The following is a 13,300-nucleotide window of genomic DNA, read 5'->3' on the forward strand; positions in this document are numbered from 1 at the left end:
TGGCAGCGAGTGCAGACAAGTCTATACCCAGACACACATCTAGATCCTTTCAGTATTGCTGATGTCTATGCATTTAGCTGAAGGTTCCCACTTAATTTCTCACATCTTTATCCATTCAAATTTTCTTGCAAACATTGTTCCTTTCATTCTTTATTGAACGGACAGATGAAATTTCTTCTTCTAAAGTTCAGTTTATTTTATTAGTGTCACAAGTAGGCTTACGTTAACTCTGCAATGAAGTTACTGTGAAAATCCCCTAGTCGCCACACTCCGGTGCCTGTTCGGGTACACTGAGGGAGAGTTTAGGATGGCCAATGCACCCTAACCAGCACGTCTTTTGGACTGTGGAAACAAATTGAAGCACCCAGAGGAAACCCACGCAGACACGGGGAGAAGGTGCAGACTCTGCATAGTGACCCAAGCCGGGAATTGAACCCGGGTCCCTAGCACTGTGAGGCAGCAGTGCTAACCACTGTGCCACCCATTCAAGATTATCATTGTAATTTACCAACTAAAATGAATATACAGCAGTGCGAATATTGTTTGAAACCATGGCTCTTACTATAAATACACACCACCCATAGGGTGGTGGAAGTCTGGAACTCTCTGCCTGAAAGGGTGGTGGAAGCAGAGACCCTTGCAACATTTAAGTATTCTGATGTGCACTTGCGATGCCAAGGCTATGGGCCAAGTGTTGAAAATGGGATTAGAATAGTTAGGTGGTTGTTTCTGACCAGCGTAGATGTGATGGGCTGAAGGGGATTTTCTGCAGACTTCTGTGACTCTATAATGTCCTCTCTAAACATGTTTCTGCATGGAATGTTCTAATGAGTGAGAAAATTTGGACATCTAATGGTAAATCAGTGCAATGTCTACTTGAAAACTTGATGGTAAAGATTTTGGCCTGTAGTCCAAAACTGTTAATTGAAAATGTGTTTTTCTTGAGTTGATCTGCAAGTTGTTGAATATCTGCATTTGTCAAATATAAACCACTACTTTGTCTACGTATTCCACTATAGATCTTTACTTACTTTACTTTAATTACATTTTAGATTGAATCAGAGACGGTAGCATCAGAACAAAGCCTCAATAATGCTACTGAACGCTTAGCACGGATTGAAAAGGATATTGATGAACTAAAACAGAAGACTGCAGACAACATAAACGCTGCTGAAAACATTGGGGACACTGCAGACGAAGTAAAGCAGGCTGCAGATGAGGCCAAACAGGTTGGTATTTTCAATCGTTTTGGGGCAAATTTAGCATCAAATTTACCTTTTCTCCATTTCAATGTTAAATAATTACACACTAGAGAATTTTCCTCTTCAGTGTAAACAATCCCAGGCTCTTCAAGCTCTCCTGATTGCCTCATGCCTTAGGCTAGGTATCAATTTGGTTAATCCTTTCTGCATTACCTCCAGCACCTGGACATTGTTACTGGTTTAGCAACCGTTGAGTGAAAAGAATGAAAATTCAAGTCTAACTCTTAACATTAGTGCATTAATCAAGGTTGATGCTCCAGTGCAACATTAAGGGGAATGCTGCACTTTTGGACATGCAATCTTTCAAATGAAGCATTAAATTCAGGCCATGTCAGTTGCAAGTAGACATGAAAGATCCGCGGTCTATTTGAAGAGAAACATATGCGTTCTCCGGTTCATTCAAGCATATTATCTGATCATGGAGCTACTCTTTGTGGGACCTTGCTGTGAGAAAATTGCCTTGTCTTTACATCACAACAGTGACTGCAGTTGAGTTCTTTGGAACGTCCAAAGATTATGAATGAAGCTATATAGAAACATAGAAACTAGAAGCAGGAGTCGGCTATTCGGCCTTTCGAGACTGCTCCACCATTCATCTTGACCTTGGCTGATCATCGATTCAATATCATGATTCCCCCCCCATATCTCTTTAGCCCCAAGAGCTATATCTAATTTCTTCTTGAAATCAGACAACATTTTGGCTTCAACTACATTGTGTGGTAGTGAATTCCACACATTCACCACCCTCTGGGTGAAGAAATTTCTCCTCACCTCAGTTCTGAAAGGTTTACCCCTTATCCTCAAACTATGACCTCTAGTTCTGGACTCCACCACCATTGGGAACATTCTTTCTGAATCTATCCTAACACTCTCACTCTTCTAAGCTCCTGTGAATATGATCCGAACTGACTTGGTCTCTCCTCAAATGACAGACCTGCCATCCCCAGGAATCAGCCTAGTAAACTTCGGTGTACTCTCTCTACAGCAGGGACATCCTTCCTTAGATAAGGATACCAAAACTGCACGCAATACTTTAGATGTGGCCTCACCAATGCTCAATTCAATTGCAGCAAAGCATCCCTATCCCTATCACTCAAATCCTCTCGCTATGAAGGCCAACATACCATTTGCCTTCTTTACTGCCCGTTGTAGCTACATGCTTACTTTCAACGACTAATGCATGAGGACTCCAAGGTCTCGTTGAGTATCCGCCTCTCTCAATTTACACCCATTCAAGTAATAATCTGCCGCCTTATTATTGCTGCCAAAGTGGATAACCTCACATTTATCCACATTATGCTGCATCTGCCACACAGCTGCCCACACACTCAGCCTGTCCAAATCATGCTGTAGCATCTCTGCATGCTGTAGCATCTCTGCATCCTCCTCACACCTCATCCTCCCACCCAACTTTGTATCATCTGCAAATTTGGAGATATAAATTCAGTTCCCTCTTCCAAATAATTAATATATAATGTGAACAGTTAGGGTCCGAGCACAGATCCCTGCGGAACCCCACTAGTCATTGACTGTCAATAAGAAAAAGACCCATTTATGCTAACTCTTTGCTTTCTATCTGCTAACCAACTTTTTATCCATCTCAAGACATTACCTGCAATCCCATGTGCTTTAACTTTACATAGTAGTCTGTTATGAAACATCTTGTCAAAAGCCTTCTCAAAGTAAATAAACCACATCCACTGGTTCTCCTCGGTAAACTCTACTAGTTATATCCTCAAGGAATTCCAATAGATTCATCAAGCATGATATCCCTTTTGTAAATCCATGCTGACTTTGTCTGATTATACCACTGCCTTTCAAATGCTGAGTTATGAAATCCTTGATAATAGACTCTAGCAACTCCCCCAGTACCGACATTAGGCTTACTAGCTCCCTGTTTTCTCTCTATCTCCCTTTTTGAACAACGGACTTACCCTCCAATCTGTAGGAACTATCCGAGTCCAAAGAATTTTGGAAAATAACCACCAATGGGTCTACTATTTCCAGAGCTGCTACTTTAAGTACTCTGGGATTAAGATTATCAGGACCTGGGGATTTATCCACCTTCAACCCCATCAATTTCTCCAAAACCATTTCTCTACTAATGCTGATTTCCTTTAGCTCTTCACCAAAACATGTGTCTCTCAGCACTTTTGGTACATTATTCATGTCTTCCTTTGAGAAGATTGAAGCAAAGTACAAATTTAATTCCTCAGCCAGAGTCCGATAAGACCAAGTAAAAAATGGTAGGAAAGGGGAAAAAATGTTAAAAGTGTCCACCTTAAGGTTTTGTACCTGAATGCTTGGAGCATTCAAAACAAAATGGATGAATTAGTTACACAGATAGATGTAAAGGGGTATGAAAGGGCGGCGCAGTGGTTAGCACTGCTGCTTCACAGCTCCAGGGTCCCGGGTTCGATTCCTGGCTCAGGTCACTGTCTGTGTGGAGTTTGCACATTCTCCTCGTGTCTGCGTGGGTTTCCTCCGGGTGCTCCGGTTTCCTCCGGGTGCTCCGGTTTCCTCCCACAGTCCAAAGATGTGCGGGCTAGGTTGATTGGCCAGGTTAAAAATTGCCCCTTAGAGTCCGAAGATGCGTAGGTTAGAGGGATTAGCGGGTCAATATGTGGGGGTAGGGCCTGGGTGGGATTGTGGTCGGTGCAGACTCGATGGGCCGAATGGCCTCCTTCTGCACTGTAGGGTTTCTATGATTTCTATGAGCTATTTCTTTATTCCCTGTTATGAATTCTCCCGTTTCTGACTGTAAGGAGCCTACATTCATTTTTGTCAATATTTTTCTCTTTAGGTATTTATAGAAACTCTTACAGTCAATTTTTATGTTCCTCGCTAGCTTGCTTTTATATTTTATTTTTCCCTTCTTAATCAATCTCTTGGTCCTCCTTTGCTGAATTTTAAACTACTCCCACTCCTCAGGCCTATTGCTTTTTCATGCCAATTTGTGTGCTTCTTCCTTGAATCTGATACTATCTCTAATTTGCCTTGTAAGCTATGGTTTGGCCACAATTCCCTTACCACTCTTGCACCAAACAGGAATAAACAACTTCTGGAGTTCACCTATTTGTTCTTTAAATGCCTGTCATTGCCTGTCCACTGTCTTTCCTTTCAGTAATGTTTCCCAGTCCATCATGGCCAATTCATGCCTCATACCATCATAGTTACCTTTTTTGAGATTCAGGACCCTGATCTCAGAATCACCTACATTACTATCCACCTTGACGAAGAATTCTACCATATTATGGTCATTCGTCCCCAAGGGTTCTCTCACAACTAGATTACAAACTAATCCTTTCTCATTGCACAATACCCAGTCCAGAAATTCCTCCTCTATTGTATTATAACTAATTTGACTCTCCCAATCTATATGCAGATTAAAGTCACCCATAATCACAGATGTTTTAACACATGCAAGTCTGATTTCCTTTCTAATACTTTTCCCAACATTACCACTAAAGTTTGGTGGTCTGTATACCACCCCCACCAATGTTTCTTGCCCCTTGTTTTCTTTGAACTCCACCCATATAGATTCCACATCAGCTATGCTAATATTTTCCTCTATCATATCAGCATCATCTTTAATCAACAATGCAGCTCCACCACATTATTCTTTCCGTCTGTACTTCCTAAACACTGAATAGCCCTCAATGTTTAGTTCCTATCCTTGCTCACTTTGGAGCCATATCTCTGCCAACTATATCACACCCCTTTACATCTATCTGTGTAACCAATTCATCCATTTTGTTTTGAATGCTCCAAGCATTCAGGTACAAAACCTTAAGGTGGACACTTTTAACATTTTTTCCCCTTTCCTACCATTTTTTACTCGGTCTTATCTGACTCTGGCCCTTGATTTATCTGCCTATCACTTTCCTTATTCTCTGCACTGTCTTTTCTCTTGTGCTTAATTCCCCCTGCTCTGAATCCTTGCAAAGGTTCCCATCCCCCTGCCATATTAGTTTAAACCCTCCCCAACCATACTAGCAAGTCCCCCCCCCCCCCCCCCACCCCCGCCAACAACATCAGCCCTGATCCTGCCCAGGTACAACTCGTCCAGTTTGTACAGGTCCCACCTCCCCCAGAACTGGTCCTAATGCCCAAGGAATCTGAAACCCTCCCCCTCACACCTTTTCAGCCATATATTCATCCAAGTATCTTGCTGTTTCTACTCTGAATAGCATGTAGCACTGATAGTAATCCTGAGATCACTACCTTTGACACCAAACCACTGCTTGATACCAGTTCTTCCTCTACCCACTACACAGTCAAGGTGACTGTGGCGACTTCTCCCAGAATGCTCCTTGACAAAGACTCTCTGCTACCTCTGCTAGAATAAACAAATTCTTCTTTTATTGCCCCCTTTTTCAGGCAGCCTTCTAATACTTTACACAAAACAAATAGTAAGTTCATCGTCCTTTAATTTCCTGTCTTACCCAGTGTTCCTATTTTGGATATTAGTTCGACAAAGAACAAAGAAAAGTACAGCACAGGAACAGGCCTTTTGGCCCTCCAAGCCTGTGCTGATCATGATACCCTAACTAAACTAAAGAAAAAACCTTCTGCCCATATTGGGTCCCTATTCATGTACCCATCCAGATGCCTCTACATTCCACTCATTTCCTTAAGACAGGGAAAAGGAATGTGACCTTTAAAATTCCCTGTCTCTGGATGTATTCCCATGAAGTTCATTCAGTCCTGTCATTGTATTTTCCTTTAAATTTCTCAGGTTGTCAATCGGTGACTGCTTCGTCCAAAATTCCTGTTTCTTTTTGTACTGGGATCCTCTGCAGAAGTACAGTTAGGCTTTGCTCATGTTGCTGTGCCAACACGCACAATGTTCATTTCTGTGGTGGTCATGAGTGAAATAAGGTGGGTGGAGGGTCATCGAATATAGGGAAAGACCAATTCAGCCCAATGGCATTTTTCTGTGCTGTTAAGTGTATGTAAATTATTCACTAAATCAGGCATGTTACCATAGTAAACAGGACCATCTCATGGTGTACATTGCAAGATGTTTGCCGTATCTTACTTTTTTTTTTAACCTAGGTACTCGACACGATCCTTAAAGAAAAGTACAGTATTGTCGAAGACACCATTGTAAAAAAATCTGATGCAGCTTCTGATGCGCGGAAGAAAGCAAAGTTACTGCAGATTGAAGCTGAATCATTGTTATCAGATGCAAGTCGGAAACTTGAGTTATTAAAGAGTAAGTACTACATGTAACATGCAGTGATTACATGATTCAATGGGTAGGACAATAATAAAAACGCTAAACCAAAAGGCTGCTTGCATAAATATCTGTGGCTTAAGTTTAACTACATGTTACTCAAAATCCCTGAAGTTAAATGGATTCATGAAGGGAAAGTCTGTTTGACGAATCTACTGGACTTTTATGAAGATGTCACTAGTGCGGTTGACAGAGGGGAACCGGTGGATGTGGTGTTTTTAGATTTCCAGAAGGCGTTCGATAAGGTGCCTCACAAAAGGTTGCTGCAGAAGATTGGGGTACACGGAGTTAGGGGTAAGGTGTTGGCGTGGATTGGGGATTGGCTATCTAACAGGAAGCAGAGAGTTGGGATAAATGGGTGCTTATCTGGTTGGCAGTTGGTGACCAGTGGCGTGCCGCAGGGATCGGTGCTGGGGCCTCAATTGTTTACCATTTACATAGATGATCTGGAGGAGGGGACTGAATCTAGGGTATTCAAGTTTGCTGATGACACGAAGGTGAGTGGGAAAGCGAATTGCGTGGAGGACGCGGAAAGTCTGCAGAGAGATTTGGATAGGCTGAGCGAGTGGGCGAGGATCTGGCAGATGGAATATAACGTTAGCAAATGTGAAGTTATCCACTTTGGAAGAAATAATAGTAAATTGGAATATTATTTAAATGGAGAAAAATTACATCGTGCGACTGTGCAGAGGGACCTGGGGGTCCTTGTGCACGAATCGCAAAAACTCAGTCTGCAGGTGCAGCAGGTGATCAAGAAGGCGAATGGAATGTTGGCCTTTATCGTGAGGGGGATAGAATATAAAAGCAGGGAGGTCTTGCTGCAACTGTACAAGGCACTGGTGAGGCCGCAACTGGAGTACTGTGTGCAGTTTTGGTCCCCTTATTTGCGAAAGGATATATTGGCCTTGGAGGGAGTGCAGAGAAGGTTCACCAGGTTGATACCGGAGATGAGGGGTGTAGCTTATGAGGAGAGATTAAACAGATTGGGTCTGTACTCGTTGGAGTTTAGAAGGATGAAGGGTGATCTTATAGAGACATATAAGATAATGAAGGGGCTGGATAGGGTAGAGGTGGAGAGATTCTTTCCACTTAGAAGGGAAACCAGAACTAGAGGGCACAGCCTCAAAATAAGGGGGGGCCGGTTCAGAACAGAGTTGAGGGGAAACTTCTTCTCTCAGAGGGTAGTGAATCTCTGGAATTCTCTGCCCATTATTGGCGGCACGGTAGCACAGTGGTTAGCACTGCTGCTTCACAGCTCCAGGGTCCCGGGTTCGATTCCCGGCTCGGGTCACTGTCTGTGTGGAGTTTGCACATTCTCCTCGTGTCTGCGTGGGTTTCCTCCGGGTGCTCTGGTTTCCTCCCACAGTCCAAAGATGTGCGGGTTAGGTTGATTGGCCAGGTTAAAAATTGCCCCTTAGAGTCCTGGGATGTGTAGATTAGCGGGTAAATATGTGGGGGTAGGGCCTGGGTGGGATTGTGGTCGGTGCAGACTCGATGGGCCGAATGGCCTCCTTCTGCACTGTAGGGTTTCTATGATTTCTATGATTGAAGTGGTGGAGGCTTCCTCGTTGAATATATTTAAATCACGGGTAGATAGTTTTCTGATCGATAAGGGAATTAGGGAATATGGGGAGCAGGCGTGTAAGTGGAACTGATTCGCTTCAGATCAGCCATGATCTTGTTGAATGGCGGGGCAGGCTCGAAGGGCCAGATGGCCTACTCCTGCTCCTATTTCTTATGTTCTTATGTTCTTAAATGTACTGTTAAACTAACTGAAATACAAAGTAAGATGGAATTCAGTCCATGCTATTCAACATCCTTACATTTAGAAACACAACACTGTTTATTTCCAGTGGGAGCAGCAGAGAAGCTACTCATCTGAGTTCACAATTATTAAAATGTTTGAATTAAGAAAGATGCGAGATTTAAAAGGTAGTATTTCAGTCACCATTAACATGGGGCGGTGAGGGTTAGAATTTTGTATCGACAGCTGAAGCAAGCAACAACTTGACATAGTCATACAAATGGATACAGGCCTTACACCTAGTGTCCCAGACACCACGATCACCATCCCTACGTATGTCCCATTCAACCGGCACAGTGCTATACAGTGGGGAGGTAATTACCCTGAGAGTCCTCAACATTGACTCCAGACCCCTTGAAGTGTCATGGCAACAAGTCAAACATGGGCAAGGAAGCCTCCTGTTGATTACCCTCCACTGACCCCCTCCTTTAGCTCATGAATCAGTGATCTTCCATGTTGAACACTTCAGTATCCATCACTAAGAGTGGCTTAGTAGCATCACTGTTGACCAAGCAGGTGGTGAGGGAACCAACAAGAGGGAAAATACTACTTGACTTCAACCTCACGAATCTACCTGTTGCAGATGCATCCATCTATTATAGTATTGGCAGGAGTGACCACTGCACAGTCCTTGTGGCGACAAAGTTCCATCTTAACAACGGAAGGTTTTCTCAATGTCGTGTGGCACTGCCACCATGCTAAATGGGATAGATTGGGACAGCACGGTGGTTAGCACTGCTGCCTCACAGCGCCTGGGATCCAGGTTCGATTCCTGGCTTGTGTCACTGTCTGTGCGGAGTCTGCACATTCTCCCATGTCCGCATGGGTTTCCTCCGGGTGCTCCAGTTTCCTCCCACAGTCCGAAAGACATGCTGGGTTGGTACATTGGCCATGCTAAATTCTCCCTCGGTCTACCCGAATAGGTGCCGGAGTGCGGCGACTAGGGGGATTTTCACAGTAACTTCATTGCAGTGTTAATGTAAGCTGACTTGTGACACTCATAAATGAACTTAATTTAAAGCTTAGATTTTGAGCAGATCAGCAGCTCAAAGCTGGGCAACCATGAGGTGCTGTGGACCAGAATTGTATTCTAGTGCAATCTGTAAACTCATGGCCAGGCATCTTCCCCACTCTAACAGTTCCTTCATTCAACCAGGGTTGATCCCCAGGCTTGAAGAGTGCAGGAGGGCATGCCAAGAGCAACACCAGATATACCTAAAAATGAGGTGTCAAACTGGTGAAGCTACAACACAGAACTACTTGGTGCTTCTGCTGATTGGCATGCAAATAATAGACAGATATGGGATTGGGCAAACAACAAATCAGATCAAAGCTCTGCATTCCTGCCACATCCAGTTGTGAATGGCAGTGGACAATTACTAACTGAAAGACAAGACTCCACAAATGTATCTCCATTCTCAATGATGGGGAGCCTAGCACAAATGATAAGGGCTAAAGCATTTGCAACCATCTTCAGCCAGAAGTGCTGAGTTACTGATCTATCTCTGCCTCCTGCTGAGGTTCCCAGCATCACAGATGCAGACGATTCAATTCACTCTGCTCTATGTGATATCAAGAAGTGGCTGAAGCCACTGGATGCTGCAAAGGCTATGGGTCCTGACAATATTCCAGTCATTGTACTGAAGATTGTGCTGTTGAATTAGCTGTGCCCTTAGCCAAGCTGTTCCAATACAGCTACAACACTGGCATCTGCCTGACAATATGGAAAATTACCCACGTATGTCCTCTCCAGAAAAAGTAGGACAAACCCAACCCAATTGGATCCAAGTGAAAATTGTCCAAAAACAGGACCGCCCCACCCTGGCCAATTACCACCCCACCAGTCTACTCGGTTATTAGCAAAGTGATGGAAAAGGTCATCGACAGTGCTATCAAGCAGCATTTACTCACTAATAACCTGCTCACTGATGCTAAGTTTGGGTCTCACCAGGGCCACTCAGCTCCTGGCCTCATTACATCCTTGGACCAAAGGTGGACAATAGAGTGACTGTCCTTGGCATCAAGGAATCCGAGCAAAACTAGAAGTGATGGGAATTGGGGAAAACACTTCACAAGTTGGAATCATACCTATCACAAAGGAGGTCAATCACCTCAGTCCCAGGACATCGCTGTAGGAGTTCCTCAGAGTACTTTCCTTGGGCCAACCACCTTCAGCTGCTTTATCAATGAATTTCCTCCTTTTATAACATTGGAAGTGAGGATGTTCAATGATGACTGCACAATGTTCACCATTTGGAACTCCTCCAATATTGACACCAGTCTTTGTCTATATGCACCAAGACCTGGACAACATTCGGACTTGGGCTGATAAATGGCAAGTAACATTCATGCCACAAGTACTAGGCAGTGACTCTCCCTAACAAGTCCCCTTGACATTCATTGGTTTTAGCATCACTGAATCCCCCACTATCAACATCTTGGGGGGGGGGGGGGTACCTTTGACCAGGAAGTAAACTTTCTGGGTTACGGGGAGAAGGCAGGAGAACGGGGATGAGAATCATTTCAGCCATGATTGAATGGCAGAGCAGACTCGATGGGCCAAATGGTCTAATTTTGCTCCTAGATGTTATGATCTTATGGACCAGCCATTTCAAAGCTGTGGCTACTAGAACAGGACATAAATTGGTAATTCTGCATTGAGTAACCCTGTCTACCATCTAAAGTAAAGTAAAAATACTGGACTAGCCAGCAACAGCCACATCTCATGAAAGAATGCAAACAAATAGTCAGATCAGCACTCAAATAAATTCAACATGTGTTTCATCTGAAGGGGATCCTGACCTAATGTGCAACATTGATTTAATTTTCTAGTTCTCAGTAGCTCTGGCAAGGAGAGCAATTCATCTTAACATAGAGATTTTATTTTCCACAGTTAATATCCAACTCTTCATACATGAGAGTACCAGTATATGCCTATGTTAAAGATAAATGGTGGAAAAACGTGAATCAGCTCAGCAACTTGTCCATTCACCTGCCAGTAACTTTTTATTATCCGGATATTTGCCGTATCAAACTCTGTTTAGGTTTGAAGAGCTGAATGAAACTAGAAGTTTGTCCCAAAGTAAACTGGACGCCAAATGAAACTAAGTTGAAGGACTGTGTAGCTAACAGCAATTGATGAAAGAACGTATGCTCGTATGAAAGATTAAATGCCTGTTGATAATTTAAGGGTGGCAGTGGTTAGCCCTGCTGCCTCACAGCTCCAGGGACCCAGATTCGATTCCCGGCTTGGGTCACCGTCTGTGTGGAGAGCTTGCACATTCTCCCCGTGTCTGTGTGGGTTTTCTGCCACAGTCCAAAGATGTACTGATTAGATTGATTGGCCATGCTAAATTTCCCTTAGTGTTAGTGGGATTAGTCAGGTAAATGTGTGGGGTTATGGGGATAGGGCCTGGGTGGAATTGTGGTCGGTACAGACTCGATGGGCCGAATGGCCACCTTCTGTACCGTAGGGATTCTATTCTATGAGCTAAAAACAATCAGGATTAAATAAGTAAAGCAAGAGCACAGGCGAAATTGAGAGCACATTGTTAGAATTTAAATTCCAAAGCAAAAACAAACAAGTTGAAAACTGAATTTTGAACTTCAATCATAGTTGGGAGCAGCAGCGGCAATGATACTAGAACATGGCCATGATAAACTAACTGATACGAAAATTTATAAAGCAGGAATGCCAAGACTACTGACCTAACATCTGCACGCATATTTAATCTGGACTGTGGCAACTAGGGGAATTTCACAGTAACTTAATTGCAGTGTTAATGTAAACCTACTTGTGACTAATAAATAAACAACTTTTACTTTGCTTTTACTTGAATTGCAAACTAACATTGTCTTTTCTGTAGAACTGGAAAGAAGCTACGACGAAAACCAGAAAGCTTTGGAGGAAAAAGCGCAAAAGTTAATAAAGCTGGAAGAAGATGTGCGTTCATTGCTGCAGACAATTAGCCAGAAAGTTGCTATCTATAGTACTTGTTTATAATGAGAATCATTTCACTGACACCTATAGTCTGAGTTCAGTTGCCTTACTGTATTCTACTTGTTAAAAGCTGAAGAACAATCGGTGCCAAACCTAAGAAAACTGGCAAATTTATTGAATCATTGTTTTAAAAAGGTGCATATTCTACTTCTGCGCACTTTGTATTTAAACATTTTAAATGGAAAACAATGTTTTAGCCATAAAATGCAATCTACAGCCATCAGTATTTTTATATTATTGATCAGTAAACACGGTCTCTAGAATGAAGTAAAAATTCCCTGGAAAATGTAGCAAACTTTTGTAGCCAGTATTTAATACGTTTATTGCAATCAAACTGTTCATGACATGAATATAGTTAAGCATTGAGCAATAAATCATTTAAAGATAAAACATCTTGGTCTGTAGAAACTGCACTGAATGTTCACACATACTCTTCTTATGGGGAGAAATGCTTTTGTGGCGTTAAGTTTCCTTAAAACACCTGAAGCAATGGAAGAGACAGTGAAGCTTAATATACCAAAAAGAGGATGAGAGGTATTTATATGACTGCAGATATATACTGTATGCAAGCCCACAGCACAGTTGAACCTGGCTTTAAAATGAATAAAACATGACAACTGATCCCTGGTTTGCCATTCTTGATGTGGAGATGCCGGCGTTGGACTGGGGTAAGCACAGTAAGAAGTCTCACAACACCAGGTTTATTTGGTAGCAAATACCATAAGCTTTCGGAGCACAGCTAGTCCGAAGCTGTGCTCCGAAAGCTTATGGTATTTGCTACCAAATAAACCTGTTGCCATTCTTGGCAGCTTCAAGAGGCACCAGGTGAAAGTCCTGGACCATGAATATCGATGGGTATCTTTGCACATATACATTACCAAGTACAATGGAAGTGATGGATTAATAGGCAATTGGGTGTCCACTTTCTGCTTTACAAACATGAACTCAAAAGATAATTCTCTCTTAGCCATGCTTGGTTGTTGGCCAAGCAACAC

General features: G+C 42.9%; 1 protein-coding gene across 1 annotated transcript in view; it reads left to right on the forward strand.

Annotated features, from left to right (window-relative positions):
* The window catches only part of lamb1a (laminin, beta 1a), a 95,226-nt gene extending 82,301 nt beyond the window's left edge, over window positions 1–12,925 (forward strand). Inside the window, exons 31-33 of the mRNA XM_078235461.1 lie at window positions 1,053–1,229; window positions 6,321–6,480; window positions 12,172–12,925. Of these exons, the coding sequence (XP_078091587.1) occupies window positions 1,053–1,229; window positions 6,321–6,480; window positions 12,172–12,308 (474 nt within the window). The 3' untranslated portion in view covers window positions 12,309–12,925. The remainder of the gene's footprint in view (window positions 1–1,052; window positions 1,230–6,320; window positions 6,481–12,171) is intronic.
* The last annotated feature ends 375 nt before the right edge of the window (window positions 12,926–13,300 follow it).

Source organism: Mustelus asterias, chromosome 19 (genome assembly GCF_964213995.1).
Source record: "Mustelus asterias chromosome 19, sMusAst1.hap1.1, whole genome shotgun sequence".
Lineage (NCBI taxonomy): Eukaryota > Metazoa > Chordata > Chondrichthyes > Carcharhiniformes > Triakidae > Mustelus > Mustelus asterias.